This window comes from Hypanus sabinus, chromosome 21 (assembly GCF_030144855.1).
Source record: "Hypanus sabinus isolate sHypSab1 chromosome 21, sHypSab1.hap1, whole genome shotgun sequence".
NCBI classification, from domain to species: Eukaryota; Metazoa; Chordata; class Chondrichthyes; order Myliobatiformes; family Dasyatidae; genus Hypanus; species Hypanus sabinus.
The window spans coordinates 35,713,415-35,734,120 of NC_082726.1; the positions used below are offsets into that span (position 1 = coordinate 35,713,415).

Here is a 20,706-nt window from a genome sequence, read left to right on the forward strand (position 1 = left end):
AACCCTGGCAATAATTTCTACCATCATTTTCATTTTTCTTCCTGCTATGCTTAAAGTTTATCCTCAATTTGCTGCTACCCCAGCACTAAGGGAATATGTAACTGATTGTTATAGCAGCCTAGAGCAAGTTCTCAACATCCCATGACCTGTACTGCTCAGGGACCTTGGATCAGGGCGTCAAAAAAACTGGACCACAGAAACATATGTGTTACATGTTTGGACCAAATGAATGGTCCTGCTTATTTCAATAAAGGGCATCATGGTAACATAATAGGGCACTATAGTTGGTGCAACACTATTAGAGCTTGGGGAGTTCAGAGTTCAATTCTGTCAACGTCTGTAAGAAATTTGTACATTTTCCTTCTGAACTGTATGGATTTCTTCCGAGTGCTCTGGGTTCCTCCCACAGTCCAAGGACTAGACTAACTGATCATTGCAAATTGTTCTGTGATTAGGCTAACATTAAATAAGTGGGTTGCTGGGCAGAGTAGCTCATTTGGCAGGAAGGACTTGTTCTGCACTAACAAAAATATCAACATGTTTTTACAGTATCAAAAAACAAAAATTACTAAAAGCATGGACCATTATCTCAAATTTGCACTACAGTGTGAAAAATACTCCCTTCCTTGTAGCTACAAAGTGAATAACGAGTTAAAACTTAACATTGCTTCTCTAGAGACCAAACAACTTCAGAAGTCTGTGGGTACAGATTTAATTATCTTCCTTTAAAACAGTTACTGCCTTGGCTCCTCCCAATCCACTTCAGCTTCTGGTATCCATCAGCTCAATGGAGATTGGCTAAGTTTACATTCTGTAACTCTAATCTCATTCAGCATTGTAATTGTCTGATCTTAGAGTTTTATTGGCTTTCAACCCCTGAGATAACTAGAATGTCATGCAATTTAAATCATTAGGCCTTTTCAAAACCTCTCATGATTTTTCAGTGAATACTTTCAGGCAGAAATTCTGCATCTCTTTTTGTTTAGTTTATACGTTTAGATCTTAAATTCTTTGCCAGTTTGCTGAAATTAAAAGTTTTTATTTTGGTAACTGCAGCTGGGCTTATTTCTTTATCTTGTCTTTCATGCTTTCCAAACAACTGCTTGGCTCATTCATCCCTAGTGGCTTCTACCCCAATGATTTCTTATACCTTGACTTTTCATTCTATTCATTTATTGATAGTTCTTCCATTAATGAACAAAATCCTTAAGATTCACTTTACATTTTCTTCTGAAAGACTTCCTGTCATCTTCAATTGAAGTTCCTGTGTCCCTAGTTCCTTTCTCCATCATAGTCATAGAACACTATAGCACAGAAACAGGCCCTTCCACTCAGAGTGCTTGCTTTCAGATAATCTTGAATTCATCCTGAAGTTGCGCAGCTCAACATAGCTCAAAGAATAAGGACAAGATAGCTGATCCCAAAATGTTTGAACGCTGACAGGTTACAATGTAAAAATGGAGGAAGTTGGTTGTCAAACATCACAAACAAGCTTCAGAACAAAATTAATGAGAATTAATACATAAAAAAAAGAAATGATAACTCATTGACACTTGAAAGGTCAAAAGTTTAATCTGTAAGTCTCACCTTCATGCAATTACAAAGAATGTAGAAAAGAACACAAAACTGCTGTTTTAAAAAAGGTTTGTCCCAGGTGCACAAATTACATCTGGTACTTCATTGCACTCACTAGACCCAAATGCCAAAACTGACAAATCCGACATGCTTAATCCTACAGAAATATGAAAGACATTCTCAGGACCCTTATGGCATAACTCCTTTCTGGACATTACAAGGAATAGAGATGGAAGAAGCACATTTCAAAAACTCAACAGAAAATGGTAGCATCACCATTGTCCTGCAGTTTTCAAGCAACTCATCTTACAAAATGGATCCGAGCAGCTCAGAGCAACCTAGTTACTGTTGTGAAAAGTGCATTGTAGCAAATGTAACAGGCAAAACTGCAAGATCAGTTTGCCTGTGTAATCTGCAAGAAAACATCAAGATACAGGGCACTACAATGGACGTTCCTATGTAAAGTCAGCCATAAGATGCAATGGCATATATGACTTTGCCTTCCTGTAATGAAGCTGAAGACAAATTTAGTCTACAGAGTTCACTAGACAGATATCTGGTTATAGTTTAAGGATTTCCTATATAAAAACTTTCACATCCATTTAGACAACTTGAGGCGAGATTGTAGGTTACGTTATAAAAAGACATTGATATTACTTGGCTTCCAACAAGGCTTACAGAATTGAAGGCCCTCACTGTTCTAATAGCTGCACAAGGTGAGGGAGTCATGTCTTGCCTCCAAACTAAATGGGAAAATGCAAAACGGAGTATAGCCAAGTCCTACTTCAAATACAAACTGAAAAACTTGGGTACGTTTTTCAGCTTCGAATGGGAACTCTAAAGGATCAACCAGTGATAGATTTACTAGTGAATGTGCTGCTTCTGTGATAGTCTGGGGTGTAGGTTTAGATGTTTTGGCTGTTAACAGAAGAGGGAAGCATATCTGCAACATACAAACTGCTTCAATGTCACAATAGCCACCTTTTGTTTGCTTTCTGCATACTGCCCTCTTCCCCAAGGAATGTTAATGTGCTGGACCAACTCCCCAGGCACACAGGTGCTCTAGCCGCAGTGCTAGTAATAACCCATTCCAGGAGGGCTTATCAATTATCTTAAAGCAGAAAGATGGCCGTGCTGTAACTAACAAAAATCAAAGTAAGTTGGCATATATTTCTAAGTGGTGGGGGGGGGGGGCTCTTAAGGTGAAGAAAATCAAGGCAGTTAAAGAAATTTTACACTGGGAATTACTTCCCTGTAAATTATTTTTACACTCTTCCATCTTCACTTCTGGTCTTCTTTGGCTAGATTCACAAAGTAGCCCCATTTAAATAAACACAATATTATCTCTTAAAATGCAACTAACTTGTATTTGGGGAATCAGGTCCTTAACTTAAATGTTGACATTAGTTGGCACATCCTCCTCCTGCTAGCCAATTCATCCAAATGATCAATCAGGGGAAACTAAACTCAAAACTCTCACTCTTCATGTGCAAATCACCAAATTAAATGTTGGTGAGTTATTCAGGCATTACAATAGAGTGTTATCCTAACCACCAAAAGTCCAGAGGTCAATCAGTGAACAATTAGAAAGGGGGATCCGGTTAACTTTAGTTCTTGAGAAGTTGGACACCACCCAAAATGTTGCATCCCCCTGTTATAAAAATAATTCTGCCTAAATAACAATTATTAGTATACAATTAAAAATCCATTTGTGTAAATATTGCTGCACACAATATTGTTCATTTTCGTCATACACATTGGGCTCCAGTACTAATGTGGTAGTTGTACCACCAATACCTTGAGGATCTTTGCAATAGACAAATTCAGAAAGTGGACTGCCACACCTTTGGCAAAAATCCATTCAGGGAGGAGATTATCTGCAAAAAGATAGTATTCCCAGAACACAAACAGTTTTCCACCCTCATCATTAAGAATTTTAGTTCATGTAATGACTCTGCAGAAATGCTTTGTTACCTAGGTGGATGCCACAAAAAAAACTAAATTCCTTGTTCAGTAAATGCAACATGGCTCCCACTTGCCAGCAGTGTGAGAATGTAGAGATTTTCTGTAAGCCTTAATTATGATACTAGGATTACTTTGATTATTCAAGCTATTGACTAATTCTGGCAGCTTCTATTGGAGAATTAGTGTTCCAATGGTTTAGGAGGCAAAAAAGAAAAAAAGCAACAAAAGACATATGTAAACGTTTGATATGTCAGGCTGGGAGAGGGGAAGCTAGGTTTGACGAGGACAGATGGCGTCCACTCTATGTGAAGGTCAGACCAGCTTCGTTATACACTTTGAAGACTTTCTCGATGGCATTGACATACGCAGCTGTTCTCAAATCCAGGCCCAGGTTATATTTCATTGCTGTCCGCATAATTTGCTAGAAGAGAGAAAAAAAACATTACCAATGAACACATTCTTCTTCCCCATCTTTGCCTTTGGTATACATTCCTGAGATGCAGATCACCTAACAACTAAATATTCTTACCGCTCCCGTATCAAAAGTCATTGACGCGCTATTCAAACATAAAAGGCAGAGTTAATTCTAGCCACTTTGATTCCAAACATAGATAAAAAGAACCAAATTGCTGAGTGTAACTGTCCTTTATATCACTTAAACAATCATCAAGGATCTCCAGTAAACTTCAGTAGGTGAGAATCAAATAGAAATTCCTCACCAGTTACAGTCATGATAACAGAAGGTAACAGATCATTGTGGGTAATCATAATCAGCTGTAGTGAGTCTCAATCACAAGACCAGAATTGGCAGATTACCAATGATCACATTTACAACTTCTCTAAAGATATCTACATGCAACAAGAGCTCAACAACATTCATGTTTGGCCTGTTAAATGGAAAGCAATACCTTTATTACCCAAATGATGGGCAATAACCTTCCAGAGTTGTCCAACTTCCCTCAATACACTATAATGTGTACAGTTCTGGTCGCCGAATTATAGGAAAGATGTCAACAAAATAGAGAGAGTACTGAGGAGATTTACTAGAATGTTACTTGGGTTTCAGCACCTAAGTTACAGAGGAAGGTTGAACAAGTTAGGTCTTTATAAGGTCTTTGGAGTGTAGAAGTTTGAGGGGGGACTTGATAGAGGTATTTAAAATTATGAGGTGGATAGATAGAGTTGACATGGATAGGCTTTTTCCATTGAGAGCAGGGGAGATTCAAACAAGAGGACATGAGTTGAGAGTTAAGGGGCAAAAGTTCAGGGATAACACGAGGGGGAACTTCTTGACTGAGAGTGGTAGCTGTGTGGAACGAACTTCCAGTAGAAGTGGTAGAGGCAGGTTTGATTTTGTCATTTAAAAAAAAATTGGATAGGTATATGGACAGGAAAGGAATGGAGGGTTATGGGCTGAGCACAGGTAGGTGGGACTAGGTAAGAGTAAGCTTTCAGCACAGACTAGAAGGGCCAAGAGGGCCTGTTTCTGTGCTGTAACTGTTATATGGTTATATGACACTACAATCCAGTCCCTCCACCATCATGATTCTTGGGGACACTACTGACTTGAAACAAATGCAACAGCTACATAAGTACTGTGGCAAAAAATGTAGGTCAGAATCTGGGTTCCCTGTGGCAAGAGACTCATCATCCCATTTTCCAAAGCCTTTTTGCCATGTACAGCAAGTTAAGTGTCAGATTCTCCTGGGCCAGTGTAGCTCAAGCAAGACGCAAGACAAAGCAGCTCACTTGATTAGCGTTCCCTCAAGCACGTTAACACTGTCTTGCACAATGGCGTTTCACAAAATACACACCAAAACAAAAAAAAATTATGACCTCTACTGCTTCTGATGGTGTAACAGGTGCACAGAAACATTTATAATTCCCTTCAAGTCACAAACATCATTCTGTTTTGGAAATATACTAACCATCTTTTATTGTCATCGTACTTAAGTCTGGATACTTCTTGTCAGAAATATATATTGATATACCCAGGATTAAAAGTGAAATACAAATTAACAAGAGCATGAACTTCAGGTTTTATCTCTAATGTTTAGACCACATTCTTCACCCTATTACACAAAACCAAACTGGCTGGTTTGCATGCATGTCATTAAAGCCAGGTGTTAGACAATTCTTCATTGTATTTCTGCACATGCCTTCTGCTTCTATCTGCTCCCTCAATGGCAAAAGGAAGAACTGTCATTCTGTCAGCTCCTGCACCTTTGAATCAGAAGATTTTGGGCTAAGTCTCAGTTCAGTTTGTGTATGAATCCTACTCCCCATACCCAGCTATTCAAAAAAATGGGTAACTAGCTCACTGCAAGAGGAAGTAAAACATAGGAATAAAGTCAACAGCCCAAATGACTACAAAAGAGTACAAGCCAATATTAATATATTTCCTAAATGGCATACAATATTTAACTACTACAAAGGATTAAGATTTTGCCTGTGTTGGCTCTTGTACCCTTCAGCCTGATGTTTACAATGTGGAAAAATAAGAGGCCATTTACTCAAAAACAAGATTAAAATGATCTAGGGATTGCAAACATCATAAATAAAAAATGCAAATTAATAAAGGCAAATGAGCTTGAGTTTTAAAGATCCGAATCAAGAACTTTATCAAACCATAAAGCCATGAAACCATAATGCAAGAGCCATTTTGAAAGATACAGGGAAGGTGCAAAAAAAATCTAAATATTATATCAAAAATGCTATTTGTATCTTTCAGGAAGGATGCAAAGATTCTCCTTTTACAGAGAAGGCCGGGAGCCAAATTCCAAGGTTTATTTGCTACAACTAAACATTTTGACAAAAGAGACATGGATAACATGTCAAACATGGCAACAGTAAGGTTATCAGTACCCAAGGGTCATAAAGAAATCTTGTTAATTCAGGGCAATCAGCTGAAATTAAAAGACAATTAGAACACAAGGGAGAAGGGGGGGGGGTTAAAGAGATTAAGGGGTTATTGCTGTTAATTGAAAGAGCTTGAACTGTATATGTTGAGTTCTACGGAAATGAGATGTCACTGCCCACCCCCCCCCCCCCGCCAATTCAGACGACTGCAAAAGTTCACATGGTCCAGTTCAAGAGCAGTTTTCCCACACATTTGATCCTTCAACCAACTTCACCCATCTGTTTGCAAGTTTGTTGAGCTTCTATACATACAATTGTTGCATTATTTCCCTGCTAATGTCTTCTCCATCAGCTCTGGGATGCTTTGGGATGTTCAAAGGCAACATTTTTAAAATCAAAGCCTATTTTGTTCTAAATCATATGCAGAAATTAAGGTTGTTTGTACTGTGAGATAAGGAGCTGGAAATTATTCAATGACAGTAAAGACCAGTGGTTTAATAGAAAACAGAAACCATGAAGTACACCAGCCAATCTACATTACTTCATATAACTTGTTCAGCCTTGGACATACCTTTGCTGAGCGCTCCATGGTATATGCTAGACCAGAATGGACAATATCCTTCTCAGAGGCACCCTATTAAAAAAGATACACCAAAACTGTGTAAAGAAATAGTAGTTTATGGAATAGACAATCTGCTAGAGCAAAGATATTGTTTCCATATATCTAGCTTTCTCCAAACCTGATAAAAGGAATGTCACTGAATTGAAGCACCAACGTTTTTCTCTCCAATGCTGCCTGACCTGCTGTTGATTTAGTGTTTTATTTAGGAGACAACATGCTCTTCTTTAAGATAGGTATTGTCACTAACACAGACAAAGTGTCTTGAGAGTTTCCAAATGAGTTTCTAAATTGGGGAGGTAGAGAAGACCACTTCTTGGTGAATGATCAGTTGTCCACCAAGATCAACTTGGTTTTCATTCCATTTTTTGGGTTAGTCTTGTGGTCTTAATTAATGTAATTTGTGTTGAAGTTCTGGTCTTCGTTCCATGACTTTAAGCATTTTGATTTAGAATACAATTACTGCCATTTCGGTTTACTTAGCAAATCATCTCAATCTGAAGAACTGCAAAAAAGATTGGGAAATATTAACTTTTAATGACACCCATTTTATTGCTACTTCTCCTTGTACAGTGTATTCCCATAGCATGTTTTCCACCCATCTTGGTACCTTCAGGAAATCTGGCTACTATAAATTCAGTCCCCATACCCATGTCATTATTATTATAAACGGCTGAGGGATCAGCATTAATTTACAAAGAATGTCACTGTTTACAGTGTAGGTCCAAAATGAACCCATTTACTATTTTCTCCTGTCAACCTTCTTTCTACATTTGTATATTATCCCCAATACCACAAGTTTGTACTTCCTGTAGCCACCTCTTACATAGTACCTTACAGAATATATTTTGGAAAAACCAAATATAATTATAGCTATTGGCCCCCCTATATCTAACCAGCTTATTACGTTCTCACAGAACTTTAAACACTTTAGGAAAGCAAGATGTTGTCATGGTCTTATAAAGGCCCTGCTAACTGGGCTAACTGGGCCATTGTCCCAGGCTTCCATTTCCTTTTTTAATAGGGGCACAGCATTTGCAGTTTGTCACTTCAGGGAAGGCAATTAGATAAAAATGGAAAATGCTGGAAAGATATAGTAGCAACAATGCCCTGGCACAGGCAAATTAATTACAAATATAAAACACAAAATGATTGAGTCCATAAGTATTCACCCCTTCAAGTCAGTATATAATAGTTGAACCTTTTGGCAACAATTACAGCCTTGAGTCTGTGTGGATAATGCACATATGTATACTGCAATTTTTTTCCCCATTCTTCTTTACAAAACTCATGAAACTGTCAGATTGTATGGGGATTGTGAGTGAACAGCACTTTTCAAGTCCAGCCACAACTTCTCAATTGGATTGAGGACTGGACTCTGACTTGGCCACTCCAGGACATTAACTTTGTTGTTTTTAAGCCATTCCTGTGCAGCTTTGACTTTATGCTTGGGGTCACTGTCTTACTGGACAACAAATCCTCTAAGTCACAGTTCCCTTGCAGACTGCACCATGTTTTCCTCCAGGATTTCCCTGTATTTTGCTGTATTTATTTTACCCTCTACCTTCACAAGCCTTCCAGGACCTGCTGCTGTGAAGCATCCCCACAGCATAATGCAACCATCACCATGTTTCACAGTAGGGATGGTGTGTTTTTAATGATGTGTGGTGCTTAACTTATGCCAAACATAGCATTTTGTCTGATAACTAAAAAGCTCAATTTTAGTTTCATCAGACATAGAAACTTCTTCCAGCTGTCTTCAGAATCTGCACGTGCCTACTGGTAAACTCTAGCTGAGATTTCATGAGTTTCTTTTCCTCCAACAGTGGCTTTCTCTTTGCCACTCTCCCATAAAGCTGCGACTGGTGAAGTACTGAAGATTATAATTCCTCCAGAGTTGTCACTGGTCTCTTGGTGGCCTCCCCCACTAGTCCCCTTCTTGCACGGTCACTCAGTTTTTGAGGACAGCCTGCACTAGGTAGATTTACAGCTGTGCCATATTCTTTCCATTTCTTGATGATTGACTTAACTGCACTCCAAGTGATATTCAGTGACTTGGAAATTTCCCTAAATCCATCCCAACTTGTGCTTTTCAATAAACCAATAAATTTTTTCACAGATTAGCTTGGAACGTTCTTTTGTCTTCATAGTGTAGTTTCTCCCAGGATACTGACTCATCTGACCTTCCAGATACAGGTGTATTTTTTTTAAACTACAACCAATTGAAACACCTTGACTGCACATGACTCCAAAAAACAAATCTGCATTTAACTAATTATATGATTTCTAAGACCAATTGGCTGCACCAGTGATGACTTGGTGTGTTATATTAAAGAGGGGTGAATACTTATGCAATCAATTATTTTGTATTTTATATTTGTAATTAATTTAGATAACTTCATAAAGATCTGTTTTCACTTTGACATGAAAATCTTTTTCTGTTGATCAGTGTCAAAAAAGCCAAATTAAATCCACTGTGATTCAATGTTGTAAAACAATAATGCATGAAAATCTCCAAGCGGGATGAATACTTTTTACAGGCATGGTATGTGGTTATAGGTTAACAATGTACTGTTACATAATAAACAGAAGTAGTAATTAAGTATTAAGGGATTCATTATGTTCAGAAAAGGTCTGAGTCATAATCACTATGCCAACACACCTAAAAACTAACTCCCCACCCGCAGGCTGACATATCTCTCCCTTCTGCAATTATCTAACAAGAACCAGACAATCACACAGATCAAAACCATCCTATCAAATTACTCTCATGTTAAAATTAAGGTAGAAAAAAAGCTACAAATTTGTTGATGACACCATTGTTGGTAAAATCTAATTGCAATGAGGCTGCAGACAGCAGTGAGGTAGGCTGTTTGACTGGTGTTGCAAAAACCACCTTGTACTCAATGTCAGCAAGACCAAGGAATTGATTGTGGACTTCAGGAAGAGGAAGTCAGGGGAACACCAGATCCCACTGAGAAGTCAGAGGTGGAAAGAATGAGAAGCTCAAGATCAAGCTTCAAGATGTCAACATTGTAGTATCAATCTTGGGTTCAACACATTGACTTAAATCATGAAGGCGGCAAATTTGCAGCTCTACATCGTTAGGAATTCAAGGTGATTTGATATGTGAAAGACTCTTGCAAGTTTCTATAGATGTACAATGGAAACCGTACTAACTGGTTACATTGAAGCCTGGTACAGAGGCTCCAATATGCAGGACTACAGGGGGCTACAGAGTGTTATAGACTCAGCCTGTTCCATCATGGACACACCCTTCCACATCACTAAGAACATCTTCAAGGAGCAGAGCCTCATGAAGGTGACATCCATCAAGGATCCTCAGCATCCAGGACGTGCCTTCTCATTACTACCATGAGAAGGTACAGGAGACTGAAGACCCACTATTATCAGTGATTTAGGAGCAGCTTCCTCCCCACTGTCAGATTTTCTGTTATATTTTGTAATTTATAGCATTGTAATTTTGTATCTCTGCACTGTACTACTGCTACAAGGTTCAGTTCACATAAGGGTGATAATAAACCTGATTCAGAAATAACTTGTTTTCAATGTACATAATTTTTGAATATACCATGGCTTTTTCATGCCAAAATGCTATTTCCAAAATACAACGTTGAGATTCACAGCTTTAATTGTCTTCAATGTGATTACTACCATTACAAATCTACTGAGGTCTGACTGCATTCAAAATTATATTCAGAAATATATCAAAAATATATTCAAAAATAAAAAAAATATTCAAAAATGTATTTTTCTGCATTTCATTATAATATTGCAGTTTACTACATGATAACCTTAGAGTTATATAGCACAGAAACAGGCTCGTTGGCCCAATTCACATATAACAACTGCAGTCTTCTAGAACTAGTTCCATTTGCCTACATTTGGCCCTTCTCTCTCTTTCTCTCTAAACCACTTCTATCCATGTTTCTGTCCATGGATGAATGAGAAGAAGAGAACAAGTCCCAGAGACTTACTGCTATTCTGGCTTGGAATTCTGCTGTGGGTACAACTGGTATTGTCCCACCATGCTTGCCAAACTTCCTCTCTAAGCTTTCCTGGACGGACACTAAAGAGAAGAAAGAAAACATCAGAGTCAAAATTCAGTTGTAAATATCTGGCACCTACTGAATAAACAAATTTCATCTCATCCTTAACTTCTATTCTGGACAAAGACAGGTACTTCTGCGTCAAATACAGAAAGGCATGGCCTTTAGGTGGCTTTGAATTTTATTAAGGATGAATCAGTAGAGACATGATACAACAAAAGGTTTGATCTGAAGTCAAAAACTTGAAGTGTTGAATTTATTTCCACAAAGGCTACCTGACTTGTTGAGTAATTCCAGCATTTTTTGTTACTAAGTGATATATGTTCTATCCTTCTATGGATTCTGATATTACTGCTTGCGCTACCATTTGAAGGTTTTAAATATATTCGCCACTAACCGTTAAAGGAGAAGCACCAGAAAAATATTCATGGGGTTATATCAATGAGGTTAAACCCATAAAAGAATTTAAGGGTACTCATTAACTTTAAAAATTTTCAAGAAAAAAATACTGAAACACTGTCTTAATTACTTGACTAGATCCTTAGACAAGTTTCATTTAATTTCGGCACTGGATTAATCCAAGGTCATGTGAGAAAGTTTTCAAAACGGTGCTCTCCCCAATATCTTATGCTAAAACGATGTAGATCTACATGAGACTCAGGTTCCTACCACTTTACCCAAATGATATATTGGGAACTGGACAAGGTATCAGATAATTTAATAACAAATATTCTTATAAATGTGGTTCAACTTGTTAAATTCAGATCTAGCAGAAATTATAAGCCAAGTTTCATCCTCCTCCCCCATTTGTACTACACAGGCCTTTTTCAGCAACTAACCAACTGCTGCTCACCAGGATAGTGACCTTCAGTACTATACTCAGAAAATCACAAAAGCCTCACTTACTTAGCAGGTGGTAGTTGGAGTCTCTCTCATATTTGAAGGTCAGCCGGCCATAGCTGACATGGTTCAAATTTTTCAGCCACTCAAAGTAGGAAACAGTGACACCACCAGCATTCAAGAATAGATCCTGTAACAAGGAGGAGAGATAATTAGAGATCAGAATGACAGTAGATGGTGCCCTGCACTGAGGCACCAGCCTCTATTACTTCAGGCACATTATTCTTGTTGAGATCCACTTCCCAACTGTTACACAGGGAAACTCAGGGGAGTGGTTGCTAATTACCTCACCTCTTCCCCCCCCCCACCCCCACAACCCTGGTTACTGCTCTTATTCAACACAAGCACTAAATTTAGACCAAAAAATCTAAATAATTTAATAACAAGCAGATTTTTCCCCCTTCTGAGGAACAGAAGTGGTATTAATTTGTGAGACACCAGTAGCATTTAGCCAGCCCTTTAACACCAATTTCATTCAGTCACGAAAATCAGGCAAATTGTTACGTAGGTCACACTAATTTGCTGCTGGAGGCAGTTTCAAACAGACAAAAGCTACTTTATTTTTGACTTTGTTTCACTTAATCTTAGGAATACACAAATTAAGTGACAAAGTTACAAATTAATTCCATCATTAAAGGAAGAGCTGAATTTTATTCTAATAAGAACAATGCTTAAACATTACTCAATGTTAAAGCCAAGAAAATCACCAAACTGCATTGATTAATGAGGAACTAACATACAAGTCACAGGAAGTCTACTACAAACAGATTAAGAAAGCAACTTTTCTGACGAGATTAGAAAGCAGTAGACATGAAGTCAAAATGCACTTGAAGTATTGTGAGCAGTTTGGTACCTGTTATCTAAAATATTTGCCAGCATTGGATATAATCCAGAGGAGCTTCACAAGAATGATTCCAAGAATGAAGGAGCTAACATAAGAACAGTTGATGCTCTGAGCCTGGACTGGCTGGAGTTTAGAAGAATGGGTGGGGGGGGGGGGGGGGGGGGGAAGGAGAGGAAGGATCTCATTGAAATCTAAAGAATATTGAAAGGCCTAGATAGAATGGCTGTTTCAGCCTCAGAATAGAGGAACATCTATTTAGAATTGAGAAGGGGAGAAATTTCTTTAGCCAGAGGGTAATGAATCTGTAGAATTCATTGTCACAGACTGCTGGGGAGGCTAATTATTGAGTATATTTTTAAAGGAGAAGTGATTAGAGAGCATCAAAAGATTATGGGGAGAAGGCAGGAGAATGGGATTGAGGGGAATAATAAATTAGCTATGAGGGAATTGTGGAGCAGGGGGGACATAGGATACGTCATGACGTAGGATCGAGACGCGGATATCCAGCTCTCCCGTAAACAAAATAATAAATTAATGTTTAAGTGAAGAAAAGTTAGTAAATATTTTCTAAAAACTACATCAGGATTTTCCTTAGATATGCCTCCTAAACAGACAAAGAAGAAAACTTCTACTTTGAAGATAGTACAAGTTGAGCTAGCCACCATGAAGAAGCCTTGGACTCAAGTGCATCTTACCTCCGGCGACACAGAACAGAAATCGGCCGCAGCATCAACAGTCTCCAAGAAGGAACAACAGGAACTGCGTGTGCACGCAGGAAAGGGCATACACAAACATGAGCAATTTGAACTACAAATCCCAGCTACGACTGGAAGTGGAAGTGAAAATGAACCCGAGGTGGATTCGGATTCTCTGGAACATACAGATGAAGATGAGGAGGTAAAAGAAGAACAACAGGAAGAGACTGGAGGTGGAAGATATTCTGGAGACATAAGAGAAGCTTTGGTGCAAATAATGTATGAATTAATAGAATTTAAAAAATTAAAAATAATACAAGAAGATATTAAAAATATGAAGGCTATGTTTGATAAAATGGTGAAAAAACAGGAGAAAATGGACAAGAAAGTTAAAATTCTTGCCTGGACATCAGAAAGAAAACGACTGTTGGATAAAATAGACGAGCTTGAAAATTTTAGTAGACGAAATAATATTAAAATTGTTGGTCTTAAAGAAGGGATAGAGGGAGAGGATCCAATAAAATTTATTCAAAAATGGATCCTGGAAAATTTGGAAATAGAAGAGGGAACCCAGTTGATTGAAATCGAAAGGGTCCACAGAGCCTTAAGATCAAAACCCCAACCTGATCAAAACCCACGACCAGTCTTGATAAAATGTTTAAGATATCAAGATAAAGAAAAGATCCTGAAGGCGGCTGCCCATTATGCCAGAAAGAAAAATGAGCCATTGATGATAGAAGGGAAAGCAGTACTTTTCTATCCTGATATAAGTTATGACCTTTTGAAGTGAAAGAAGGAATTTAACCTAGCGAAAAATGTTTTATGAGAAAAGGGTTATAAATTTATATTGCACCACCCAGCAACATTGATAATTTTTTTGGATGATGGAAAAAGATTTTTTACTGATTATCGGGATGCAGAGGAGTTTGCACAAGAACTCCCAAATATTCACTAGTCACAGTAAAGATTTAAAAGTGAAACAGATTAAAGATGAAGACGGGGACACTGAAGTGAGTTGATGGACATTAAAGACAGAAGAATATTTAAATATACTTTTAATTATATGATACAGGGGGAGAAAGGTAAAAATTTGAGAAATATTAATTGAGAGCAGTGATATTATTTTTTCTCATTTTATATATACTTTTTTCATGTTACGGGGGAGCTGGGGAAACTTCAGATCGATCGCTACGGGATTCACGTGTGTAATCGTAGCGTTTGCCATGACCCACACAACGGGGGTGGGGGGGTAATTTTTTTTCATTCACAACATTAGCAGGGGTTTTTTTTTTTGGTTTTTTTCTTTATAATCTATCTTTCTTTCTTTGCCTGGATGATCAGAGGGGAGACACATAGCAACATGGAGATTTTAAAATAATTTCCCAAGGTACTATGAGAGTTGAAATACTATGTATTATTATAGACTGGAGTAACCCCGTTAAAAATAATGATTAATTTATTGAATTTCTAAAGTTTTAATGTTAATGGGCTTAATGGACTGAAAAAAGAATTTTTACATACATTAAGAAAATGAAAATAGATATAGCTTTTATACAAGAAACACATTTAACAGAGATAGAACATCAGAAATTAAAGAGAGATTGGGTCGGAAATGTTATAGCAGCTTCAGTTAATTCAAAAGCGAGGGGAGTTGCAATTTTGGTCAACAAAACTTTACCAATTAAAATACAAAATGTATTAATTGATTCTGTGGGAAGATACGTAATTATACATTGTCAAATCTTTTCAGAACTATGGACTCTTATGAATATTTATGCACCAAATGAAAATGATGTAAAATTTATACAGGAGGCTTTTTTTGAATTTGGCTGACTCACACAATAAAATATTAATAGGTGGAGACTTTAACTTTTGTCTAGACCCAGTTTTAGATAGGTCAACAAAGATTGTTACAATACCAAAAGTAGCAAAATTAACTTTATCATTGATGAAAGATTTAAATTTGATTGATATATGGAGAACAATTAACCCAAGAGAAAGGGATTATTCATTTTATTCAAATAGACATAAAACTTATTCAAGGATAGATTTTTTCTTACTATCAGCGAATATTCAAGACAAAGTGAAAAATATGGAATATAAAGCAAGAATATTGTCAGATCATTCCCCCTTGATAATGACAATGATAATGATGGATAAGGAGGAATCGATTTACAGATGATTTAATTCAATATTATTAAAATGTCAAGATTTTTGTGATTTTATGAAAAAACAGATTCAGTTTTTTTTAGATACAAACTCACATTCAGTTGATGATAAATTTATATTATGGGAAGCGATGAAGGCATATTTGAGAGGCCAGATAATAAGTTATACTTCTAAAATTAAGAAGGAATATATGGTAGAAATTGATCAATTGGAAAAAGATTACAAAGTTAGAAAAAGAATCTCAAAGATATATGACAGAAGAAAAACAAAGGCAACTTGTTAATAAGAAACTACAATATAATACACTTTAGACATACCGAACAGAAAAAACAATTATGAGAACTAAACAGAGATATTATGAACTAGGTGAAAGATCACACAAGATTCTTGCTTGGCAGTTAAAAACAGACCAGGCTTCCAAAAGGATAAATGCAATTAGAACAAGTGTACAAGTGTAAATAAAATTACTTATAAACCTTTGGAAATCAATGAAACTTCAAAAATTTTTTATTCTGAATTGTATCAATCAGAAGCACAAAATGATATTGTTGAGATAGAAAGGTTTTTATCACAAATAACTCTTCCAAAATTGAATTCGGAAGAACAGAAGGGATTAGATGTGCTTTTTACATTAAAAGAGGTCGAAGAAGCTCTAGGATCACTTCAGAGTAACAAATCTCCAGGAGAAGATGGTTTTCCGCCTGAATTTTACAAAAAGTTTAAAGATTTATTAATTCCTCCTTTTATGGAGCTAATACACCAAGCGGAAAGAATGCATAAACTTCCAGAATCTTTTTCAATAGACAATAGGTGCAGAAGTAGACCATTCGGCCCGAGTCTGCACCGCCATTCTGAGATCATGGCTGATCATTCACTATCAATACCCAGTCCCTGCCTTGTCCCCAATATCCCTTGATTCCCCTATCCATCAGATATCTATCCAGCTCCTTCTTGAAAGCATCCAGAGAATTGGCCTCCACCGTCTTCCGAGGCAGTGCATTCCACACCTCCACAACTCTCTGGGAGAAGAAGCTCTTCCTCAACTCTGTTTTAAATAACTGACCTCTTATTCTCAATCCATGCCCTCTGGTACTGGACTCTCCCAACATCTAGAACATATTTCCTGCCTCAATCCTATCAAATCCTTTAATTATCTTAAACGTTTCAATCAGATCCCCTCTCAATTTCCTCAATTCCAGCGTGTACAAGCCCAATCTCTCTGCGTAAGACAGCCCTGCCATCCCAGGAATCAACCTAGTGAATCTACGCTACACTTCCTCAATTGCCAGAATGTCCTTCCTTAAACCTGGAGACCAAAACTGTACACAATATTCCAGGTGTGGTCTCACCAGGGCCCTGTACAAATGCAAAAGAACATCCTTGCTCTTGTATTCAATTCCCCTTGTAACAAAGGCCAACATTCCATTTGCCCTCTTCACTGCCTGTTGCACTTGCTCATTCACCTTCATTGAACTAGGACTCCTAGGTCTCTTTGCATTTCTCCCTTACCTAACTCGACACCGTTCAGACAATACTCTGCCCTCTTGTTCCAGCTTCCAAAGTGGATAACTTCACATTTATTCACATTGAATGACATCTGCCAAGTATCTGCCCACTCACTCAGCCTATCCAAGTCTCCCTGTATTCTCCTAACGTCCTCTTCGCATGTCACACTGCCACCCAGTTTAGTATCGTCAGCAAACTTGCTGATATAGTTTTCAATGCCCTCATCTAAATCATTGACATAAATCGTAAAGAGCTGTGGTCCCAATACAGAGCCCTGTGGTACCCCACTAGTCACCTCCAGCCAGTCTGAGAAACACCCATTCACTGCTACCCTTCGCTTTCTATCTGCCAACCAGTTTTCTATCCATGTTGAAACCCTGCCCCCAATGCCATGAGCTCTGATTTTACTCACCAATCTCCTATGTGGCACCTTATCGAATGCCTTCTGAAAATCTAGGTACACAACATCTACTGGCTTACCCTCGTCTAACATCCTTGTTACACCCTCAAAAAACTCCAACAGATTAGTCAAGCATGATTTGCCCTTGGTAAATCCATGCTGGCTCGGCCTAATCCTATTTCTGCCATCTAGATGTGCCACTATTTCGTCCTTAATAATGGACTCAAGCATCTTCCCCATGACTGACATTAGGCTAACAGGGCGATAGTTCTCTGTTTTCTCCTTCCCTCCCTTCTTGAAAAGTGGGACAACATTAGCCACTCTCCAATCTTCAGGAACTGATCCTGAATCTAAGGAACATTGGAAAATGATTACCAATGCATCCGCAATTTCCTGAGCCACCTCTTTTAGAACCCTCGGATGCAGAACATCTGGACCCGGGGATTTATTAGCCTTCAGTCCTACCAGTCTACTCATCACAGTTTCTTTCCTAATGTCAATCTGTCTCAATTCCTCTGATATCTTATGACCCTGGCCCATCCATACATCTGGGAGATTGCTTGTGTCCTCCCTGGTGAAGATAGATCTAAAGTATGCATTAAATTCTGTTGCCATTTCCCTGTTTCCCGTAACAATTTCTCCCAATTCATTCTTCAAGGGGCCAACATTGTTCTTAACTATCTTCTTTCTCTTCACATAGCTAAAAAAGCTTTTGCTATCCCCTTTTATATTCCTGGCTAGACTGAGCTCATACCTGATTTTTTTCTCTCCGTATTGCTTTTTTAGTTAAGATCTGTTGTTCCTTAAAACTTTCCCAATCATCTGTATTCCCACTCATCTTAGCCCTGTCATACTTCTTTTTCTTTAATGCTACACAATCTCTGACTTCCCTTGTCAACCACTGTGGCCCCTTCCCCCTCTTTGAATCCTTCCTTCTCATTGGAATGAACTGCATTTGCATCTTTTGCATTATGCCCAAGAATATCTGCCACTGCTGATCCACTGTCTTTCCTGCCAGGGCATCCGCCCATTTAACTTTGGCCAGCTCTTCCCTCATGGCTCCGTAGTCTCCTTTATTTAATTGCAACACTGACACCTCTGATCTGCCCTTATCCCTCTCAAATTGTAGATAAAAACTTATCATGTTATGATCACTACTTCCTAATGGCTCCTTTACTTCAAGATCACTTATCAATTCCTGTGCATTACACATCACCAAGTCCAAAATAGCCTCGTTCCTGGTTGGCTCAAGCACAAGCTGTTCCAAAAATACATCCCTTAGACACTCCACAAACTCCCTATCCTGGGGTCCAGCACCTAGCTGATTCTCCCAGTACACCTGCATGTTGAAATCTCCCATAACGACTGCATTACCTTTAGCACATGCCAATGTTAACTCCCTAATCAACTTGTACCCAATATCCACGCTACTGTTTGGGGGCCTGTACACAACACCCATTAGGGTCTTTTTACCCTTACTGTTCCTCAGCTCAATCCACACAGACTCTACTTCCCCTGTTCCCAAGTCACCTCTTGCTAAGGACTGAATCTCATTCCTCACCAACAGGGCCACCCCACCCCCTCTTCCCATATTTCTGTCTCTACGATAGCACGTATACCCTGGTACGCTCAATTCCCAGGCCTGATCCCCTTGCAGCCATGTCTCCGTTATCCCAACAATATCGTAGTTCCCCATTTTCATCTGAGCTTCAAGCTCATCTGTCTTATTTCTGACACTACGCGCATTCAAGTATAGAATTCTTAGCCCATTCCTCCTCTCTTTGCTTAAAACAATGTCTACTGTACCTAACCCAGCTCCTTGAACTTCCATCGGGCAAATTGCACCCTGAATTTTGATGACCTTCTCAAGATCACCCAAACCTTGTACACATTTAACCCCATGCACCTTCTGACCAACCCTCTGGATCTGGATCCCTGCCCCCTGCACATCTAGTTTAAACCCCCCCGAGCAGCACTGGCAAATACTCCTGGAAGAATGTTAGTACCCCTCCGGTTCAGATGTAGACCATCCTTTCGAAACAGATCCCAATGTCCCTGGAACAAAGACCAATTATCCAAAAACCTGAACCCTTCCTTCCTGCACCATGCTCTCAGCCTCGTATTAATGTGCATAATCATTCTATTCTTCGCCTCACTCGCACGTGGCACAGGTAGCAATCCCGAGATTGTCACCCTGGAGGTCCTGCCTTTCAGCTTCACTCCTAACTCCCTGAACTCTCTAAGCAGGACCCCCTCACTCACCTTACCTACATCATTGCTCCCTACATGGACCACTACATTTGGGTTCATGCCCTCACTCTCAAGAATAGCCTGCACCCGATCTGAGATGTCCCGGACCCTGGCACCAGGGAGGCAACATACCATCCGAGACTCCCGATCTGCCCCACAAAATCTCCTATCTGCCCCCCTAACTATAGAGTCCCCTAAAACTATCGCTCTCTTCTCTTCCCTCCTCCTCTTTCTAGTTGAGGGTTCAACCTCTGTGCCAGAGGCAGGACCACTACAACTCATTCCTGGTAGGTCATCCCCATCAACAGTATCCAGTACGGTATACTTATTGTTAATGGGAATGGCCGGGGTGCTCTGCTCTCTCTGCCTGCTCCCCCTGCCTCTCTGGACCGTCACCCATCTGCCTACTTCTTGGTTTTTTGGTGTGACTACCTCCTGATAACTCCTATCTATCTCTGCCTCCACCTCCCGAATGATCCGTAGTTCATCCAGCTCCTGCTCCAACTCCCTAACTCGGTCTGATAGGAGCTGCAGCTGGACGCACCTTTTGCAGGTGTGGTCATCAGGGACAACTGTGTTGAACCTGACCTCCCACATACTGCATACGGAGCACACCACTGCTCTGACTGTCTCCCCCATACCTGAACTGGATTAATAGAATAAGTCTAAAAAGCACCTAGCGACCTTACCTTCTTCCCCTCAGCGAGCAATCACACAAGCTTACCGAAGTCCCCTTACGCCGAAGCCCACTTAGCCAAAGCCCAAGACTCTGCTTCCATGGACTCCGCTGCCCGCTCTGAAAAGAAGTCCTGCCTTTTAAAGTGCGCGCTCGACGCTGACGTCACTCGCGCCTG

The 20,706-nt window shown here is 39.1% G+C and overlaps 1 protein-coding gene across 1 annotated transcript in view; it reads right to left on the reverse strand.

The window, feature by feature from the left end:
- Positions 1-1,546: 1,546 nt before the first annotated feature.
- glud1a (glutamate dehydrogenase 1a) overlaps positions 1,547-20,706 on the reverse strand; it is a 112,428-nt gene continuing 93,268 nt past the window's right edge. Inside the window, exons 10-13 of the mRNA XM_059946324.1 lie at positions 11,995-12,118; positions 11,017-11,108; positions 6,971-7,033; positions 1,547-3,961 (exon numbers count right to left, since the gene is read on the reverse strand). Of these exons, the coding sequence (XP_059802307.1) occupies positions 3,842-3,961; positions 6,971-7,033; positions 11,017-11,108; positions 11,995-12,118 (399 nt within the window). The 3' untranslated portion in view covers positions 1,547-3,841. The remainder of the gene's footprint in view (positions 3,962-6,970; positions 7,034-11,016; positions 11,109-11,994; positions 12,119-20,706) is intronic.